The sequence below is a fragment of the Hesperophylax consimilis genome, chromosome 24 (assembly GCF_061612785.1).
Source record: "Hesperophylax consimilis isolate HC1 chromosome 24, BYU_Hcon_1.0, whole genome shotgun sequence".
NCBI lineage: Eukaryota > Metazoa > Arthropoda > Insecta > Trichoptera > Limnephilidae > Hesperophylax > Hesperophylax consimilis.
The window spans coordinates 28,964,778-28,986,681 of record NC_142859.1 but is presented as its reverse complement, the minus strand read 5'-3'; the positions used below and the strand labels follow the sequence as shown (position 1 = coordinate 28,986,681).

General features: G+C 34.1%; 1 protein-coding gene across 5 annotated transcripts; it reads right to left on the bottom strand.

Annotated features, from left to right (window-relative positions):
* Nucleotides 1-426: 426 nt before the first annotated feature.
* LOC149412169 (juvenile hormone epoxide hydrolase 2-like) lies at nt 427-16,268 on the bottom strand. 5 transcript variants are annotated; one of them, XM_089646478.1, is made up of 8 exons: nt 16,138-16,268; nt 13,990-14,054; nt 9,629-9,820; nt 5,248-5,637; nt 4,484-4,832; nt 3,017-3,251; nt 1,722-1,968; nt 428-1,501 (listed from the first exon to the last, which is right to left on the bottom strand). In XM_089646478.1, the coding sequence occupies exons 2-7, from the start codon at nt 14,041-14,043 to the stop codon at nt 1,752-1,754; spliced, it is 1,437 nt and encodes a 478-aa protein (XP_089502604.1). In that variant the 5' UTR covers nt 14,044-14,054; nt 16,138-16,268; the 3' UTR covers nt 428-1,501; nt 1,722-1,751. The 5 variants fall into 5 exon arrangements, with proteins under 5 accessions (XP_089502603.1, XP_089502605.1, XP_089502606.1 ...); XM_089646477.1 differs by having other exon boundaries at nt 427-1,968; XM_089646479.1 differs by lacking the exon at nt 16,138-16,268 and adding an exon at nt 14,818-15,219 and having other exon boundaries at nt 427-1,968.
* Between the last annotated feature and the right edge of the window lie 5,636 nt (nt 16,269-21,904).

The following is a 21,904-nucleotide window of genomic DNA, read 5'->3' as shown; positions in this document are numbered from 1 at the left end:
GACTATGCTTATTAATAATTGTAGACAGTTAATGTATCTTCCTAACGTAATACCAGTTTTTGTGGTAAATTTATTATATAGTATAATACAGTGATTTCAATTTTGACACGTCACGCACTCAAATTTTAAAAAATTATTTTCTAACCAAACTTTTGAAGAGAGCATAACGTACAAAAAATTATTTTCCCATTATATTCTTGCATCTGTGGTTATCAAACAGGCCATAGAGAACATAAAAACGTAGAAAATATTCTATAAAGATATTTAAAACTGCCACTGGCGGCAATTTCAAATCACAAAAACGCTAATTTCGCGCATTCATAAAGTTTAAGATTTTTTAATAATTTATCTATCAATTCTAAAAATATAGAATAATTATAAAAATATAGGTGAATTCATTGGCTGTATAGCACTACAATCAGTTTTATGTCTCCGTATTAAAATTCGGAGGTTTGATTTTTTTAATGTTGGCGGAAAATATTCAAATTCGTCGCCAAAAAACCGCGAGCAATCGGAGAAAAAAGTTTTTTGACGCGCGATCGTTTGAGTGGATAACAGACTTTAATATTCTTATGTTATGAGTAGGTTTAACCTTTCCCTTACTGTGCTAAAAAAATATACGCGTTGCGGTGCTGTGTAGTCAATACACATCTCAAAATAAGTGATTTAATATCAGAAAAATATGAATATTCATAGCTAATCGATTATGTTTATTATATTTTATATCAAAAGTGATAATAATTGTAATTTAATTGCTGAAAACATGAAAAAACCATCGGCAGATGCTAAAGAAACGTGCGAGGGGTCCATATCTAACGACGGTTCGCGGCCAACTGGCTAGCGGCTGGCGACTGGCACAAACACAGCTGTGCGGTCGTAAGTATCGATGGTCTAAATCAAAAACTACAACTGCAGAAGTGTGGATGTCTCATGTTCCCGCATAGCGAATTAAAGCGGGACATCAATAGCGTGTCATTTCCTCGCACACTCTTCGCGTATTAGTATCACACGGTTGATTGTATTGGTGTATTTGTTCCCGATTTTTAACAAATTGATTTTTAATTGAATTTGAAAACTATGTAATATATTATTTTTTAATTCAGTGCATAAATGTATAACGGAGGAATACCTAAAATCTGAACCCAGAATTTATTATATTTATAGAGTTATTAAAGTTACAAGAAGCAATGTGTAGTAAATACACACCACAGATAAGGAAAGGTTAAAATCTCCCAAATGCACTGTTTATTTCTAATCTGGTACAGCCTTTATTAAGCTTCTTACCTATCAGTTTATATTGCGATAAACTGTGACAGACTTTTAACTTCTTACTTGAATAGTTCACATCTTGCAAAATATTTTAAACTTCTGACATGAGTATAATACATCTTGCGATAGACTTTAAACTTCTTACTTTAATAGTTTACATCTTGTGATATACTAAAATATTTATGTATTAATTTTAATGTATTATAACATATAACAGATTTTATAATTCTTAGGACGGGTTGTTTCGGAGAATTTGAACAATTCATCAAATTTCAACGTTCATTTACGGGTTCTGTGCAAGTCCTATTCAAGTTCTGTTATTATATCATTATAGGCTAGTTGCTTGACAAAACTGAAATAATAACAGAACTTGAAAAAATCTTTCACAGAACTTGAAAAATCACTTTGAAATTTGAAGAATTGTTCAAATTCTCCGAAACAACCCGTCCTTATTATTGATAGGATTAAAACATCACAGTTGCTTATTTCTTATTCTTGTGGTATTCTTGAAACTTCTTCACGGCGGAGATGATGTCTTGCGACAGGAGCTCTGGCTCCTCGAAAGCGGCAAAGTGCCCGCCCCGGGGCATCTCGGTGCTCTGCAGCAAGTTGGGGTACTTGTCCATGAGCTGGGCGTCGGTCATGTATGAGATCTCGTTGGGGAATTTAGCCGCCGCTGTTGGGACAGTTGTTGGAATTCTGAAATGTCAAAAAAATTTGATCAAATAAAAAGGAATTGAATAATTTAGAAAATTATAAATGTCTTATTACTATATTTATAAGTATTGGTGCTAACCAAATTTAGTGTGTACTATCTTATTATTTATTTTTAACTTGACTTGTTGTTTTTCAGATTTATGCAGTTCTATTGTTTAAAACATGTTTTGGTTAATGTACGCAATAGCCCAATGGGCTTCTAAATAAATAATTAAGTAACTTGTGAACATATATTTATATCAATTACTTATGGTTCTGCCGCTGACAAGTTTTTTTTTCTCTCTGTTACGAATCAATCATCAACGTAAAAGCGCTTGTGCTTAAGACTCTTGAAAAGTATATAATCACTTAGAAATCAATCTTCAAAGCCAAATTTGCCCTTTAAAATGATTCCACATACTGCATTGTACTAAACAATAAAAAAGAGATGTGACAATAATGTTTACAATACATTTGTCTATAAAATGTGTGATTTTTATTCATTATCAATAGTTTTAGTGTTTAGAAGAAAAAACGTAAGGTGAGCCATTTTTTAAAGTTTTATGTTTGCGTTAAAAATTTTAATATTCCAAAAATGGTATGTTTATTTCTAAAAATAAAATTTGAAAGGTTATTCCACTATCTTTTAAAAACACATTTTAGTTTTTGGATATTTTCATAAATATTTACATTTATTTGTATTTTATTTATTACAGCAAACATACATTTATGTACAATGAATTATTTAAGTACTAACTAACAACAACATTTATGTACACTCTCCTTCCATACACAAGCAAATGCTTTCAATGGAAGAGTAGTAAAGAAACCCAAGATGTAAAATGAATTATGTACCATGTAAACATATTATTAAAAATAAAAAATAATTACAAAAAAAAAAAAAAAAAAATTGTAAAGAGGAAATATGTACACGCAAATTCTCCGACTTCTGACAGAATATGCCAGAGGCCTGAGAGGTGAATCAATCATCAATCTATCAATCTTGTGATCAAGACTCTGCAAATGTTAGTATGTTATATCAATCACTTACGAGTCAATCTTCAAAGCGAAAGCAGCCTTGCAGAAGGACTCTGCGTAAATCCTTACAGCGGTGGTGGCAGAGTTGGACACCCAGTAGACCATGAGGTTGTCAATGAGGTCAGTGTAGGTGAACTTCTTGGTCAGGCCTCCGTCGTCCAGCTTCCTGAAGGCGGGGTCTGTGGCGGTAGAGAACTTCTCCAGGATGTAGGCGGCCAGGCCGGCCGGAGAGTCTCCGATTCCTAGACCTGAAGATGAAAATAAAGTTAAAAAGTGCAATGTGAATACTGCCCGGAGATAGTGGGATTATGGCATCGTTAATTTGGGCTATTATTACGAAGGTGAGGACGTACCCTATAGTATGTTTTGATGAAAAAATTGATTTCCATTGAAACTGAAAAAAGTACATTTTTAATATTAAAAATTCTAATTTTTATAATTCCGGTTCAATGAACTCCAGAACTATTGCTTAGATTATAAGTTTAATTTTCAAAAATGAAAGTGTTTGTTTGGAGAATTCAATAAGGTACCTCTACCTACCTATAATATAATATTTTTAACGGTATTACAATGGAAGATGCTCTGAGGAACTAGCGTCATTGATCCCTTCAGCACCGGTGCGTAGTCGGGATACACGCCAAACGCGCGCCCAACATTTGTACATGGTTGACATTTGTCACATGAGAACGGGTCGCTTCTACGATTCGTTCTTAAGTTCAACAGCTCGGCTGTGGAACGAACTGCCGGCCTCTGTGTTTCCTCCCTCCTACAACATGGGACTCTTCAAGACCCATGTTCACTCCTTCCTCTCCACAAAAAGACCCTCCACACAGCATCCCCAAAGATGACATAGGCCCTGAGGGAAATTATTTTCTTCAGGGCCTCCTGTGTGGAGTTAATATATATAAAAAAAAAAAAAACAAAAAATTAGTTTGTCACTTTCAAAAGTTTGGGAAAATGTTGGAACTGATTTGTCGAGTATCCCATGTAAATGGAAAGATTTTTTAAAATTTTCAAGTGTCTCATCTAAATGTCGTATTATTCTATGAGACGACGTATGAATGTGAATGAGGCGAGAAGTGTGTGCCAAGACCGAGTTGTTTGGCGGTCCGTCCTCTCTGCCTACCTCTACGGGGAAACGGCGTGATGGTTAGTTAGTTAACTAGACTAACTAGTCTCATCTAAAAATTGCAAAAAAATTGGTTCCCCTTTTTTACCGCTTCAGTCCAAATTGACTTCTAACTCTTCCAACGCTCTTAATGTCGAATGACCAGAAACTAACCCGCACACTCGAAAGATAATAAGTAAAAAAGCTGTATCGCAGTGATGGTTTCTAAGGATATCACTGTCGGAAGTAAGTACATATTCGCCAATAAACACAAACCTAAGTATGCATGGTTTGTGTCAATTCTAATCCATATCATTATGGAGTGCTTCAATTAAAATTAAAACGCTTTAATAAAAATAAACCACATCTCACCGACGGTATCAGGCTTCGTGGCTTGAATATGAAAGTATCCCGTCTCCTTCAGCATCTCTCCCAACCTCTTCTTCAACGGATACACCTTATGAATGAACTCGCTGTTCACAAACATGGAGGGCCACAGACTCCCGACGACTGTTCGGATGTTGGTCTTCATGGAGCTGACCATCGGGAAGTTGGTGTGGTAGCCCAACACTGTGTCAGGATACAGAGTGGCCATGGCGCTGGTGATGATAGAGCCCCAGTCGCCCCCCTGGACGTAGTACTGCTTGTGGCCGAGACGTTCCATTAGATTAGCCATCACAGCACCCACTTGTGCGGCTCCTAGACCTGTCTTGGAGGCTCCCTGGAAAAATAAAAGAAAAATATATATTAATCCTTGGAATACAGATTTGCTAGGAACTCACCACACATTATTTTATGTTATTTTGAACTTTAAAAAATGCTCCTAGCATACTACAATTTATTTTATTCGCTTGGCAAAGAAATGATGCATCTTATATTCCAGCTTATCGTATTGTCACTTGCAAAGATATTAATTTTATCTGTGAAAAAGTTATAGTACTGGATTTGTATACACTTGATTACAAAATATTGATTTTCTCTTTCTATAAATATAATATGCACATTTTATGTATATAAACTTATGTGAAAACCCTATCAAAATCCGTTGCGTAGTTTATAAGAACTAAGCGCACAGCCGCAACAGCCAGACACGGATAGCGACTTTGTTTTAAACTATTTAGAGATAGGTTCGGTACCTGAGAAAATCCAAACCCTGGCAGACTGGGCACCACCAATTCAAATACAAATTCTGAATCTTTCTGCGGTGTTGTCAGCAGCGGGATAAGCTTATAAAACTCCCTTATAGACCCGGGCCATCCATGACATATCAACAGCGGCAACACTTTCACGCCTTTAGGCACATTGGGCTTGATGTGAATGAAGTGCATATCCAGACCCTGGATGACAGTTTTGAAGTGAGGGAACTGGTTCATGTATTCCTCGCGACTTTCAAAGTCGTATTTGTTCTGCCAGAAGTCGACTACCGCCTTCAGCGCGTCGTGGTTGAAGCCGTATTCGAAGCCAACGTGTTCCAAGGGAGCGGTGTACCTCGTTTTGTTGAGTCGTTCTTTTAAATCGGAAACCATCTGGAATAATAGAGAGAAATCGGTTGTTAGTTCAAAATTTTATTTGTTTGTTATAAACCCCAAGATTTATAAAACAGACCTTATCACTAAGCAAAACTTGTGTCAAAAGGAGGTAAGTAATGTTGTGGTGTTTCAAAGAATTTCAATTATTGTAACATTGTCATCAAATCTTCAGTTCAATTTGGTTTTATTTGACATTTGAAAGGACCCATTAAACACCGAGTATGTTTTGTCAGTTTCAGCTTCAATCAATTTTCGATAAGCTGACAAGCATTTTTTGCTGATCACAATTTGTTGTAAAGCTCAAATTAACATAGAATTGGCACTTAACGGAGACCTTTCAAATGTCAAAAAAACAGTCCTTTTAGCCATTTGATGTCAATTTGAAATTCTGTGGAACAGCGCAACCTAGACATAACAAAAGAGTAGACTGGCCCTAATGTAAAATCTGGGTCATTTCAGCGAGCTGGACGCAAACCATGTGACCATCTTTTTGGCACCAGGAGAGTTGGTTGCTTTAAATAAACTATGACATCAGTCGTACGTTGAAATAACCAAATTCTGTGCAGTAAAGTAAAGTTTGCTAAAGTGATGTCCGTTGTTAGACTGCGCAGACTCGGAATGTTCATTTTTAACCGAAACGTCTACAAATCGGGTTGCATAGCGAAGCAAAAATGAGTGAGGTGAGTAAATTACAACACATTTGTAAAATTGTCTACACTAAATAGTGGCAACAGATCTGAGTAGCCAGTTATTATTTAACCTTCATCATTCCCTTATTTTTTCAGCATCATAACTCATTATGTTCAGCAAACTTTTAAAATATTATTATTTGCTAAGACAACATTTGGCCAAAGTAATTTTAGATACTTTGCATTAAAGCTATACAATCCACTTCCACTGGCCATTAGGTAGAACACAAAGCTATACAATCCACTTCCACTGGCCATTAGGTAGAACACAAAGCTATACAATGCGCTTCCACCGGCCATTAGACAGAACACAAAGCTATACAATGCACTTCCACTGGCCATTAGGTAGAACACAAAGCTATACAATGCACTTCCACTGGCCATTAGGTAGAACACAAAGCTATACAATGCACTTCCACTGGCCATTAGGTAGAACACAAAGCTATACAATGCGCTTCCACCGGCCATTAGACAGAACACAAAGCTATACAATGCACTTCCACTGGCCATTAGGTAGAAGACAAAGCTATACAATGCGCTTCCACCGGCCATTAGACAGAACACAAAGCTATACAATCCACTTCCACTGGCCATTAGGTAGAACACAAAGCTATACAATCCACTTCCACTGGCCATTAGGTAGAACACAAAGCTATACAATGCACTTCCACTGGCCATTAGGTAGAACACAAAGCTATACAATGCGCTTCCACCGGCCATTAGGTAGAACACAAAGCTATACAATGCACTTCCACTGGCCATTAGACAGAACACAAAGCTATAGAATGCACTTCGACTGGCAATGAGACAGAACACAAATATAAATTGGAGACCGGGTCTTCGATCACCATCAGATGGATCAAACATAAGACAAATCAAACATCACAAATAAATATATTTTTTAAACCTCCTTAAGCCTAAGACATCAATGCTTATTTTGGTGTAGCCTATACGGATTATATGTTGAGGTGTCATACTAAGTTAAAATCTTCTTCTTCCTAGGGCAGGAGAGGGGGCCAGACCAATTGCGCAGCTGCCGCGGTAGAATCATTTATTTTTACAAGATCTGTCACCTTGACAGCTCCCTAAATTGAACTGGTCTTTTTCAAATATCGCCTGGCTAGCAGATCATGGCATATCATCATCGTCACGCCCACTCTTATAACACATCATCTGTCAGGTGTGACAGGTCCATATGGTATTGTATAGCGAGCAATATGGTGAATAAATAGCGAAAAAAACATTTTTATGCGTATACATATGTTGGCACCCTTATAAGTATTACTATTGTTAACTGTGATGTGATATCTTGTATAATACAGGGTTTTCCAATAAGAGGTGTTATTTTGATATTCAATCGTAAGATCAATGGTTTGGTTGCTTGTGTGGCACGTAGCGCCGTCTTGTTGAAAGTAAACGCTGTCCAGATCAATACCATCCAATTCCGGCCATAAAAAATAATTAATCATTCTCGATAGAGCAATCCATTCACCGTAACTGTTGCTCCAGCCTCATTTTAGAAAAAGTAAGGTCCAATGACTCCGCCGGACCATAAACCGCACCAAACAGTCACACGTTGAGGATAAAGAGGCTTTTCAACAATAACTCTTGGTTTTCCGAGCCCCAGATGCGACAATTTTGCTTGTTGACGAAGCCACCGAGGTGGAAATGGGCCTCATCACTTAAGATGATTTGCATTTGATTCACTCAAGTGAATTTTAATAATTTCAATGCGTTGTTGAAGCGTGTATCGTTACATTTTTATTAATGGCGTAGTTTTTACTTGTCAAATGTCAAAAAATGACAGCTTCAAAAATAACATCTACCGAAATAGTGGGCTATTCAAAATAACACCTCTTATTGGAGAACCCTATATAATGTTGTAAACTACACCTGATCTCAAAACAGGATTTTTTAGAGACATAGGCACAGTAAATCATCTATGTAGTACTGTATTAAATAAAGATGAATTAATAAGTAAATAAAAATTTATGGTTTGGCAGCAAATATCAAAACTTTATTATGAGATTGAAGTTCAACATACTTGGAAAAACAGCACAAAATATTTTTCTGATCAACAAGACATCTGCATAATAAGGACATTTATAACAAAATAATTTAAATCAGTTTGCGCTCAAATACATTGCAGAGTCCAAACTACCTTATGGGTACTAAAGTGCATTGTTATATTGAATCCTCTGAATGTTGTGAGGAGGGGAAGGAGATGAGGCAGAGGAAGGTGGGGAAGTACCTGCCTATTCAGATCTAGCCACCAAACACGGCGAAAGCCATTTCAAGCAACGTTTCAATTCTGAATGGTGGTCTTACACCAGGGCGATACTGATATAGTATCTTCCACTCTGGAACGTGCAACAAATTTACTATATATTATTTTATATATGTGAAATAACCGAAATAATCAAATAAAATTTATTTGCACACGCCGGGATTTGAACCCGCAACCTTAAGCTTGCTGTTCGAGAGCCTTATTTAACGTAGGCCGTCATATTGTTTAGTGAAAATTCAGTACTGTTATTTATTTCTAGATATAATATTATAATGGGACGGGACGGACCACAGTGGAACTAAATTACTAAATATTTGTTTCTTATCTGTCTACAAGTAGGTATTACAAGAAGGTTATCCTTCAATGGGTCACTTCAATTATAAACGATTGTTTAGCATGATGCTTTACGTTTGTGTAGAGACAGGTAAGTTAGGTTAGGTTAGGCTAGAATTATTAGATTAATAATCGAGGCTTTTCAATCAAATTATGCCTATGTCATCTTTAGGGATGCTGTGTGGAGGGTCTACTTGAGAGGAAGGAGTGAACATGGGTCTTGAAGAAACCTATGTTGTAGGATGGAGTAAAAACAGAGGCCGGCAAATCGTCTGTTGTGTTGTGTTTTCTGAATATGCACCAGTGCCGAAGGGATCAATGACGCTAGTTCCTCAGAGCATCTTTCACTGAAGTACCAGTAGAAGAAAGACAGCATTCCCACCTCTTTTATTAGTTTTGGGGTATTATGCCATATAGCGCTACCTCCTTCTTTAGACAATGTTTCGCACAATGTTACAGTAACCACTATCAGTGTCGATTACACATCTGCCCTGATGATGGGCACTGTAACGCTATCCGAAACGAAGGAGGTAGCAAAACACGGCATGGTACCCCAAAAATAAATCACAATAATTGACGGCCTAGTTTATCCTCAGGTTCGTTATCTAATGGCCATGCTAGGTCGCCATGTATTGGCAACGATGATAAGTCAGTTTAATATTACATAGCAGATACTTACGTCGGGGGTGAATTGGATCTTGAAAGGCCTGATGCTGGTGTCTTCGGAGGCGGGGGCTTTACCGGGGCCCCAGTAGTGGTCGCGGGGCACAATGGGTAGCGGGGGCACCTTGAACATGCCGTGCATCTTGAAGCCCAGCCACACGGTGGCCATGATGCTGCCATAGCCAATCACCTTGGTGCCGGTCACCATCTGGAACATTCAACACATATCATTAAATAATAGTTCAACAGTGTCTTTATAGGTTTTTCAGGAAATAAGCCACAATTTCAGAGGGAAGACATTTCCAAGGCCAGTTGGCTGCCCTAAATATTATATAAGACTAGTTAAATTCACAATTGTTCTGTTCAATAAAAAGATTTAATTGAAAATCTAACATTCAAGGCTAACGGGAGCCAATATTCATTACAAGGCATTCAGCAAATATTACAAATCAACACACGGAAGTTAATAGAAAAATGTTTTTATGTTAGGAGAGCTGTGCTGCATTTTCAATTTGACTTAGATCATTGATTGATCATAGATTTTGCAATACGGCCCTTGCCTTAAAAATGGTTGGTGTCCGCTGTAGATGCTATTATTAAAACTGTAACATTTTTGAAGTAAAAACGTTTGGTCAAATTATCTAACTAATGATATTTTTGGGATTTAAAGATAACATTTTAGTGACATAACATGTTTTTTTTATGATAGGAGTGTTCCAACGACTGACATAATATTCAATGTTTCCGAAGTTAATCTTTAAACACGTAATATGTACTTAAAGATTAATTTATCTCTAATCTCTAAATAGTATAAAATAAAGTTGCTATCTGCGTCTGTTTGTTTGTACGCTTAGTTCTTCCAAACTATGCAACGGATCTTGATAGGGTTTTAATTATAATTTAGAGAATTTCTTCCAGAAGTTTATACATGTATAATACATGCATATGTTTATATAGAAAGTATAGAAAAGACGATGTTTATCAAAGAATTCAAAACCTCGAAACTTTACTCCAAATCATTTACAACCTCGAGCAACGCGGGGTAAACGTCAGCTAGTAATATTAACTAACTAGCAATCACACTGATAATAAACTACAGGCTATGAAAAATTGTAATATGCAATATTTTTACTAGAGTTAAAATGATGTTACAAAATATAAATATGATGACGACTAAACATAATACGTTAAAATGATCCACAACTCAAAAATAAAATGTTTCTAATAATTTTTAAACTAAAATTATGTAATGAACTAATTATTCTACGAGAAGTTGCCGAGATTTTAGGCTTCCCAAAACAAAACTTAAGTGCCCACAACACAGCGTGTTTTTTCTTTCTGTATCATATGTGCCATACACGTGAAAAAAAATTATGATTTGTATATATATTTTACTTTATATGAGGCAAATTCGAATGGTAGCAGAAGTCGGGGATTCCCGAGGAAGACATGGCACGATCAAGTGAATCAGATACTTGAGTCGGGCCATGTCAAGAGTCAAGAATAATAGAAGAGTATGTGTGAGACGATGTATGAATGTGAATGAGGCAAGGAGTTTTGTCAAGACCGAGTTGTTTGGCGGTCCGTCCTCTACCCTGCCTACCCCTGTGGCGGCGTGGTGGTTGGTTAGTTAGTTAGTTAAATTTTACTTACCTACCAATTTAACTATTTCTTAAACTGTATTTTTATTTTGTACTAGTGAACCCCGCAATGCTAAGCTATTGCTAATGTCTTTCTCCGGCGTCTCCGACTTCTTTCACCATTCACTACTGTATACCACAATGTTACTGTTAAAAAAACTACATTACATTACATCAACTTTGTATGTCATTCCAGTGAAGAGATATTGCGTTAAGTATTCCTCGGGTGTCCCCGACTTCTACCATTCAAATGACTAAATGACTCTTTAAACACTCCCGGTACTAATAAGAACGAACTTTGAAAATTTCAGCATTATTGGTTGACTACTTTTCAAGATTTGCCAGCGTAAACATACGAAGGTTGAATTTTTTATATATTAAGATATTATATACTTTACCTACTAGATTCATGGAAAAACATTGCATGCATCACGCATAGGATAGCCTGCCACACAACTATGTCTCGGCATACACTAATTGCTTCATTCACATTCATAAATTGTCTCTTGTTATTCTGAATATTGGTCACATCTTGATTTGATATGTAGGTTTATAGTATGACTATTCCTAAGTCTTGAATAACATATTGTAATTTAACAGCAGCATTAATTAAAGACTCAATAACAAGAAGTAACTCATGTTTAGCAGATGAAGACAGGATTGCAATTTTTGGTAGGTACCATATTGCCACAGTATCAAGGCCAAAATTATTCAAAACAAATCAGTACTCAAAGAGGTGGCTATCAAAAATTATGCAAATTCTTTCAATATTGTAAACAGTTCATAATGTAATGTCATTCAAGGTCCTCGTAGCAGATGATACTATTTATAATACATGCCAAATGTTCATAGTGAACTAACTAACCGTCAGGCAATTTCACCGCAGGGGTAGGCAGATACGATAGACTGCCTGTTTTGAATTTCAAAGGGATAAAGGGAGTTTTTTGGATAAAGGTAAGAAATCTGGATAATTTTGAGCAAAATTATAATTGTGCATTTTGTTCATTGGCTAAAATTCAACAAGTGAGTCACAAAGGTTTTCACTAAACAAAGGGATAACTTAGAGATTCTTTATAAATAGTTATTTATTTATTTATTACACGTCCTACGTCCTAGTGAGCTTTTCTTCAAAAAAAAAAATACAAGCATTTTGTATCAGAGTAAACACTTAAAAATTAATACAATAAAGGAGAATGTAAACATAATGGCAAAAATGAATCCTCACGCATATAATTGAATTTAAAAGATTCAACAAAACAAAATAGTAGAAGCGGAGAAGTTATATGGGTACATAGGTCTATTTGTGTGTAGAAGAATAAAAGTGATAGAATATACAACATTTATACTGATTAGTTTTCAAATGAAATATATCACCCAGATCAGAATATTTGTTTCCGAGATTGTGAAGTCTCGGAATCGGAGAATTTTGGTAAGCTAGTGTCCTGGTGTTATTGAAGTAAAAAGGTAAGAAATGTCGGCATGATTTTTTGGGAACATGGATATTGATACATTGAAGTAATTCGGGACAGTCAATTTTAAAATGTAGTATTCTTTGTAACAGTATTAAATCTGTGCTTATTCTTCTTTCTGAAAGTTTCAATAGAGACATTTTATCCAAGAGGTAATTGTAATTTATGTTTTGTATAGGAATATGCAATTTATAATTTATAAACCTTAGAAACTTCCGTTGATAATACTTTATGTACCTACTATTAAATGCAGTCTCTCGTGTCTAGGATGAACGAAGTATGCATGAAGAATGAGTTAATGATGAATGTAAGTAAGTCTAAAGTAATGGTGTTTGAAAGAGAGAGTACGAAAACAGTGTGAAATATAGCTGTGAATGAGGAATACTTGGAGCAGGTGGATGAGTTTGTGTATTTAGGAAGCGTGTTTACGAGAGATGGGAAGGCTGACAGAGATATTGAAAGAAGAGTAAATACAGGTAACTCCATTAATGGAGGACTGAACGCAGTTGGCGCTAACAAAAAATTGTCTAAAGAAGCGAAGTTAGCAGTCCACAATGGAGTGCTGGTACCTACCCTGATGTATGGAAGTGAGGCATGGAACTGGCAAATAAAGGATGAAAGTAGATTGAATGCTGTTGAAATGAGGTCCCTGAGGCGTATGTGTGGTAAAACCATGTTTGATCGTGTGAGGAATGTGGAGATCCGCAAAGAGTGCAAGGCTGATGTAAGCGTAATGAGTAAGATCAAGAAAGGGATGCTTAGATGGTTTGGGCATGTAGAGCGAATGAGCGAAGAAAGGAGTGTAAGGAAAATATACGATGCAAATGTGAATGGTAGCAGAAGTCGGGGACGCCCGAGGAAGACATGGCACGACCAAGTGAATCAGATACTTGAGTCGGGCCATGTCAAGAGTCAGAACAATAGAAGAGTATGTATGAATGTGAATGAGGCAAGGAGTGTGTGCCAAGACCGAGTTGTTTGGCGGTCCGTCCTCTCTGCCTACTCCTGCGGTGAAACGGCATGATGGTTAGTTAGTTAGTTAGTTAGTCTATTAAATTTACTTGTACTTTGGTGAACCCGCAAATATTTTTCCGCAAATGGTCAAGATCTGAACAAACCTCACCCCGTGAACTCCTATTGAGTCACCAAACGTGGCAAATACGACAAAGTGAAGAAGATGATGAGAGAAGCATTGACATACACGAAGCAAGCCTCTTCAACAAAACAGCGCACAGATGAAATAATGATTCACGAATGATGCTACTAACCAGCATGTTTATAAAGCAGCTTACGCAGGATATAAAGCTTGATATAATGCCCATGATTACAGCTTCTGTAAAACAAAAACCCATTACTTGTAATAAAATAAAGAATCAAAAAATAATTCTTTCTTTGTACCTACAAAAAATGAATTGCCAACATGTTACGACGTTGAACCCTGGACTTATTAAAAAACAAATTATTAAATAACTTCAACCCAAAACAACTGTTTTATATGGTGCCAGTTTTATCATAAAATGAGAATCGCTTTCTAATATTCTTATAAAAATTATAGGTACCTAAATATTTCCCTAATGGTCACAATTTTAATAGGCAGATATTATGGAAATTACACTTCGTTTCAACTTATTACTACAAGACACCACGATTTAGGTCAGAATAGATGGTAAAAGATGTATTATAATTACCATTTTTATTCAATCACAGTTCAAAATTTACATCATAAAACGATCCTTTACCGCCATTTTGGACTTTTTATTTAGCGAAAGTTTCGTTTCAATCTAAATACGTATAACTTATTTAATTAACCCAAAATAAGAAACTAATAAACTATTTTGGGCATATAAATAGTCGTTTCTTCTCTGTGTCTATCTATCTGTGCCTAAAAGTGCGGCGGTTAGGGAAATAATTAGATAATCATAATTTACAAGTATTATAAGTACATAAAAATTCATGAAGTCTTTCCAAAATTAACTAGTTTTTTAAGACATTCCGCTGATAGTTCCTTTGTAACCTCTCCCTCTTTCTCATAAATGCCGTATGCAAAAGAAAGAGAAATTATAACGGAACTCTAGCGGTAAGATTATAAAATCTACCTTTTATTTGTTTTGACAGGAAAAAACTGGAATGTCAGACTTCTTGAAACTTGCGTTGGATTGGATTTCACTGATTTATAATTAATTAGAAACTTTAATATATTATAACCGATTTTAAGGTTAAACCAGATTTATAATATATTATGCATATAGGTTAAAACACTTGTTAGAATTTGACACTTGACACTAACTTTGACATAAGTGAATATTGTATTGAAAAAAAGTAGCATTTATGCCTTAAACTGAATTATTTTATCAAAATAGCTGTTATCAGTCACTTTACGAGCATAAGACATCAGTATTCTATCTATTTCAAGAAGTTTCGTTTTAAAAATACACCCGTGTCCGTGACAACGAAATAACCGGCATTTGTAATTTGTACGTTGACGTGTATGTACATAAATTAAGCCATAAATACACCAATTAAGCCCAATAAACCACTCACGATAACCGGATTGCCGCGGATTGCTATAACTTCAATGCTCGGTCATAAATATCCGATAAAAACAATGTAAAAACTCACTAAATTAAGTTAGTATTAAATTAATCAAGTAAAAACAAATTAATTACGTTAATATTAAATTAATCAAGTTTAAAAACACACAAATTGTAAAAATTCAACTAATCAAGCGAAAACACAAAAATAGGCAAGTAAGTACGGTAGGTTATTAAATAAATTAAAGGTTTTAAAATACAACAAAAAAGTGCACAATATACGCATTAAGGTTAAACGCGACGTTCGTTATAATCTACATTTTCATAGATGGCTTTAATTTAATTATTTATTTTAAATAAGTAATGTGTATAATAAATACGCAATGTGAATATGAGTAAATAGTTTTGTCCGTATATAAACTCAATTCATCCACAAAAGGGAATGCGATAATACCCTTATATAATAAATGCCAAGTTTAATTAAATCACCGATGCAATATCGTATTCGTATGCAAAATTTCGTATGAAAGAATTGTGTTTTTATACATACAAAACCATATATTATTCATATTGTTTGTGTTCAGACGTGTCAATTTTAGTTGATCAACTTTATTGAACGTCAATATTTACTAAAAACTTGTTCAACTTTGTTAATAAAAGGTTCACGATGCTTTCAAGTGTCGAATTGATCAACTAAAATTAAAACGTCTGACCCCGCGTTATAAATTTCTATTTATTAATAACTACACTTCCCACTGCTTGTCTACAAAATTCCATAAAAAAATAATTCCACTGTAAATGGTTATTTATTTCAAATGTTAATAATGAATAAAGTGTAAAGTATATTAACCAAGAAGTATAAAAAATACACAATAAATTACTAACCTTTTAAATTGGAATGGTTAAACTACAAAATAAAAATAAAAGATTTTTCAGAGAAACACAACACGACTGCGGACTCCGGACAGATTGCCTTCAAATCTGTCGGATAACTAAATTAATAAAATGGGTTCACGTTAGCTGAGTGTATTGATTCCGTAAAAAATATTAGCACTTTGAACTAGTACCTTATAAAAATACTTTTAGCTCACTGATCAGGTAATCCCTAGAAGTGCATTCGATAATACCGATTCGATTGAAGGCTACAAATAAACCAATGAAAATTAATCTTTTAATTTTAATGAAATTTACAAGAGAAAAAATTACTCTTCTTCAAACCATGTTGTAAAATATATATGATATGAAGTTGTAAGGTTATTGAAGATATGTATGACTACCTAATCGTGCAAAAAAACCTTTTGTAATGATATTCTGGTCATAAACTTCACCTAAATATTAAAAAATGCCATGTTAGGAGGTTCTACAAAATTAAACATCCAAAAATATATAATTATTAGGTAATTGTGTAATGTTGACTTAATCTCTGTAGTTGAAATATTTGACCTAGGCATATTTTTTTACCAATACTCTGCTTTGTATCGTATATAACTTTTATTGCTAACAGGGCTATGAAAATGGTAGGTTTTATTTTTATTTTTTGTTTGGCAGCATTGTGAGGTTGGTTAAGATATGGGCTGTAGGGAGGAATTTATTAATACGGATCTTGAAGAGGGGTTCCAGGTGTTCCAGATACACCACTCCCCATGAGCCCTCCTGCTAAGTCACCAAATGTAGCGCAGTAACATTTTATTAATAAAATCTTTACATCACAAATTTGTACTGTTTAAATACAAAATATTATGAAAAATTCTAAGATTTATGGAAGATATATTATGTAAGTTATGAATAGCAACCATATTTAACAGGCAGATGGGTTACCGAAAACAAAACTTATTTTCCATCGATATACATGTTTTTGATTTTTCTTACTTATGTTATTTTTTTTTTATTTTTTATTTAATATTTGTATGTTTTTTACAATAAATATACAATTATACATATTATACAGTGTTATCAAGGTAAATAATAATAGCTTTTCCTCACCATAAAGAGACGAGGCTCTTGTGTTTGGTGAGTGAATCCTAGCTCAATTATATGGAATCATGTAAGTAAGTAAATAATATATTTGCAAAACCAAAGGGATAAGTAAGAAATAGGCAAGATTTATCAATAATACAGTTTCAAGATTTGAAGGAAATAATAATAAGAGTAAGATATGGACTTTTATAGTAGTTTTAGGTAATTTTTTAATTTTATTTTAAATTCCTGAATATCTTCAATATTTTTTAGATATAATGGAAGGATGTTAAAATATGTTATACCTAGATAGAGATAGGTATTTTGTGTGTGTTTTGTATTAAGTTTTGGGATTTTGATAGTTTTTTGATATCTTGCTGATGAATTGAATTGTAAGTTATTTAACTGTATTTCTTTATAAATTTGTAGAATTGAATATTTTTTATATATATTGTCTATTGTGGGAACATTGAATATTGAAAAGAGAATCTCAGTAGAAAATTTGGATGGTTTTTTCAATATTACTTTAATTATCAATCTTTGAACTATTTTAAGTGGATTTAATATATTGTTATAAGTTCCTCCCCAGCCAATAATACCATATTGTAATATAGATTGTACAATTGCATAGTACACTCTTTTTAGGTTTTCTAGTCTAAGAATATTTCTAAGTCTTATAAATATATAAATACATTTTCTAATTCTTTTTACAAGTTCACAAATTTGTTTTTTCCATTTAAAATGTTGATCTATATATATACCAAGATATTTAATTTCAGAAGTTAGACTAAGTATAGAACATTCTTGATTGCAATTAGTTCTGTTACATTTAAGTTGATGTATTATAATTTTTAATTCTGGTATTGATTTAAATTTGTTGATAGAGAATGGGATACATTTTGTTTTTTCAGTATTTAATGAGAGGAGGTTTTTATCGAACCAATTTTTCAGTATATTAATATCAGTATTTGCTAAGTTATTAACATTATTCCAATCAGTACCTTCAATTATTATGACAGTGTCATCAGCATAAGATATTATTTTTCCATTTAATATTTGATTGAATATGTCATTTACATAAATAATAAACAGTAACGGTCCCGGTTATATATGTTGTTTTTGGTTTTATTCAGAATTTTGTATAATAAATTATTACTAGCAGGTAAAAACCCGCTCCGCGGGTTTTTTTCTACTAGGCCCTGCGGGCGGCTCTTGCTTGGGCTTCGCCCATTTTAAGTGATATTAACAACAGTTACATTTAATAGATAGATATTAGAACATTCACAGAGAGAGGGTGAGTATATATATTGTTAAAACACGGAACAGGAAGGAGTTAATTAATAATAACATTCTAAATTTACGCATAATAAGAATGACAGTTGTTTGAATAAATGAAATTTTACGTATTTGTGATGGATTATTTCAAATGAAACACTATTATTGACTACATGTCTACAACTGATATTAACTGTTATCGTACCTAATATAATTAGCTCATAGGAGACTTGCAGTGCTTAAATATGTGTTACAACCGTCAATGTCTATAAGTTGAATCAATATCGTTTAGTTTGTCACAATTAAAGATAGTTTTAACAAAGTTGACTTAAATAATAGATTATTACATATTGATTAATTGTACCCGTGTTTATGAATAAAAGGAGGGTAATTGTGCGGTGACATTAGCAGTCGGTTTAATTAAAAGGTGTTAATTTTACTCCAACTGGTGGTAATTCTTTACCTACAACTGTTACTGTATCTAATAAAGTTTAAAGCTAGATTATATATACACCTTCATCAGGAGAGTAAAAATCTATATATAAAGGTAGATTATTACAATATAGCGCCCCTGAGGTGATATCTCACAAAAGCGGCGCTATGCAAATTGTCCAATAAATAAATAAATATAATGCTTTCATTTTATTGTGTATACACCGAAGTCAAAAATTAAATATAGATTGCAATTCAGAAAGAAGAAGTGGAAGGAGGGGGGAGGAGTAAGAGTAGGCTGGGTTTATAATAATTAGGAATTACAATATCGTTAGACGGGAAAGACCAGTTGAGTGGGAAAATATTTAAAAGAGAGTTTATAAAAAAATTCTTGTTAATTATATCTGCTTTTATATTAATATGTTTCCTCATTTCAAAAATTTCAAAATTATTTATCGCGAAGTATTTTAAGACCTGAAAAAAACAAATAGCATATAACCATAAAACAATATATTCATAAGACAAATAGCATTTAATAACGGTTATTCTAATAAATTGATAGTTGAAATACTAAATAAAAAAATTAAACACATTCTCTTCAAACGGTCTTTCTAAAGATAGAAATAAACAATGGCGTAGAATTCTGTTTGTGGATAACGATACTTCTAAAATTATATATATATAAACAATCCTGGTACCATTCAACTGGCGTTTTACACTAATAACAATGAAGAAATATATTCTTAATAATAATGATAGCAAAATTCAAACAAAAAAAACAGGAGTTTAAAAACTCAATTGAGATGATTGTAATATCTTTTACAAAGGTAGAACCAATAGAAACTTTGAAGTCAGAACTAAAGAATATCGCAGGGCTATAAATGGAAATAGTGAATCTGAGTTTGCAAATAATCTTTTAAATAATGATCACACTTTCGATAAAAATTCAGGTCTTAAAATACTTCACTCAGGATATAAAGCATCGCAAATAAATCATTTTGCAATTTTAGAAATTAGAAAACATGCCAATATAAAATCAGATATAATTAATAAGAAAAAAATATATAAAAAATAATGATAAATGCCATTACAAAGTGATAAGCTTCCAGAAGAAATCTTCTTATAAAACGCTTGTTAATGGTAAGTAGTCAAGTATTGTTAGCTGCATATTTAAATATTCGCGCCAGGCATTTGGTTCGTTTTTAAACCGCCAGAGGTGCGCTCTGTCGGCCATCTTGAAGAAACGCGTGAATTTTTATAAACGTCAAACATAATCACGTAACTGTGGAGAATTTTCATTGTAATGTAATTAATCCAATGGATTATGAACTTTCTAAAACATATTTTCTTCGATATTATCCAAAAATTATATGAGCAGAAACGATGCTTATGAAGAAATCTCGTATTATTATGAGGCGATCCTATTTTAGTATGGAATTGTGTCTTAATATTCAAGTTACCCGAAACAGACAATTTAAATTTGACCAATCAGAGGGCCTACACCGTCCAGACGCTGGGACAATAATACTATCAGATATCGAACAGAATTATGACATTTTAGTGGTAATATGTATCTACCCATATTTAAGTAAACAAATTTGCTAAAATATGGCATTCAAATCACATTTTGTTAAATGGACACAAACAGTTCTAGTTCACAATTTCGTTGTTTGAAAATGTTTGATCAATTTTTCAAAAAGTAAGGAAAAAACAGCTTACTTCCGACACGGCACGACACACTTCTATCAGCTTAACTTTCCAGTGTTTGAGCCCATAATCTTGATGGTAAGGAATAGATAACTACATATTATCTGCAATTCATGGCTATCAAAAAATATACGTACCTACAGGCGTATTGCGTGCTTTGATACAATCAAATCTAGGTAATAACAGATAGAAAATATATTAATTTATATAGCGCCATTTTTATGGCTACAAATATAATATGATACAATAATACAAAAGGAAAAAAATACCCTTATATTTCTTAAGGCAATGCACTACGTCGTGTAATATTTTAATTTTAACCGCTATCAATAACAACCCTTACGTAGATGGCGATAAGGTTTAAATTCCCGCTTAACACCATCCGCCTGTTTTGATTTATGCAAGAAAAGAACATGGCCAAAAAGTGCCTTTTATTTTATTTTGTGGATGTGCAGTCATAAATATTTAATTTTTTTCGATCATTTTATAAATAACTTAAACCGAAAATGGGTTGGTAAGTAGGAGATTTTGAACTTTAAAGCAGTTTTCATAGGCCTTTACACTATTTTTTTCTGGGCTTATAAAAAGACTTATCTGAAAAATACTCAATTATTTCAAAGGCCAAGATGTATTCTACTCGCAGTATTTAATTAAAGCATCTGAAACGTTTCTAGGCGACCAAATTTTCAAACCAAAAACACATGATTTTGCATTACTACGTATGGCATCGCCTCGGGGAATTTAAGTGTACAGAGTGCAGCAAAACAGACTGTGCAGTTATGAAGGGCCGGTATATCCCATGTGGTGGGGGTAGGAACTTGATAGGGGCCTCATTGTATCGGGAGGGTCGTGCCGTTTTCAGTCGTTACCATGGTTTGGTCCGGATAACAACGGGGCTTCACCGTCCGCACGTTTCTTGAAAATGGAAGCTCTTTTGTCGCCACCCAGTGGGCTTTCCGGCTGCAATTTGCGACTTCTTCCTATGGGGCTACCTGAAGGAAAATGTTTTTAAACATCGGCCTCATGCCTTGGAAGAACTCAAAGATGGAATTCGGGAGGAAGTCGTCGCTATACCCGTCGAGATGTGCCAAAATGCGGCCGAAAACTTATGAGAAATCGCCTTCATCAATGTATCGCTGCTGGAGGCCATCATTTTTCTGATGTCATCTTCAGGCATTGATGCATCAAACGGCATGATGTACCGATTAAAATAAAATAAAACCCATTTGTTGCGCTGTTTTTTTTAATATTCCTTCACAACTATCTGTTTTGCCTCACACTG

Excerpts from the sequence above, each read along its gene's own strand:
- LOC149412169 (XM_089646477.1), bottom strand. The coding sequence starts at position 14,043 with ATGGGCATTATATCAAGCTTTATATCCTGCGTAAGCTGCTTTATAAAC. Across the intron at positions 9,821-13,989 it reads GCTGCTTTATAAACATGCTG|ATGGTGACCGGCACCAAGGT; the intron begins GTTAGTAGCATC and ends TGAATGTTCCAG. Across the intron at positions 4,833-5,247 it reads CAGGGTTTGGATTTTCTCAG|GGAGCCTCCAAGACAGGTCT; the intron begins GTACCGAACCTA and ends TTATTTTTCCAG.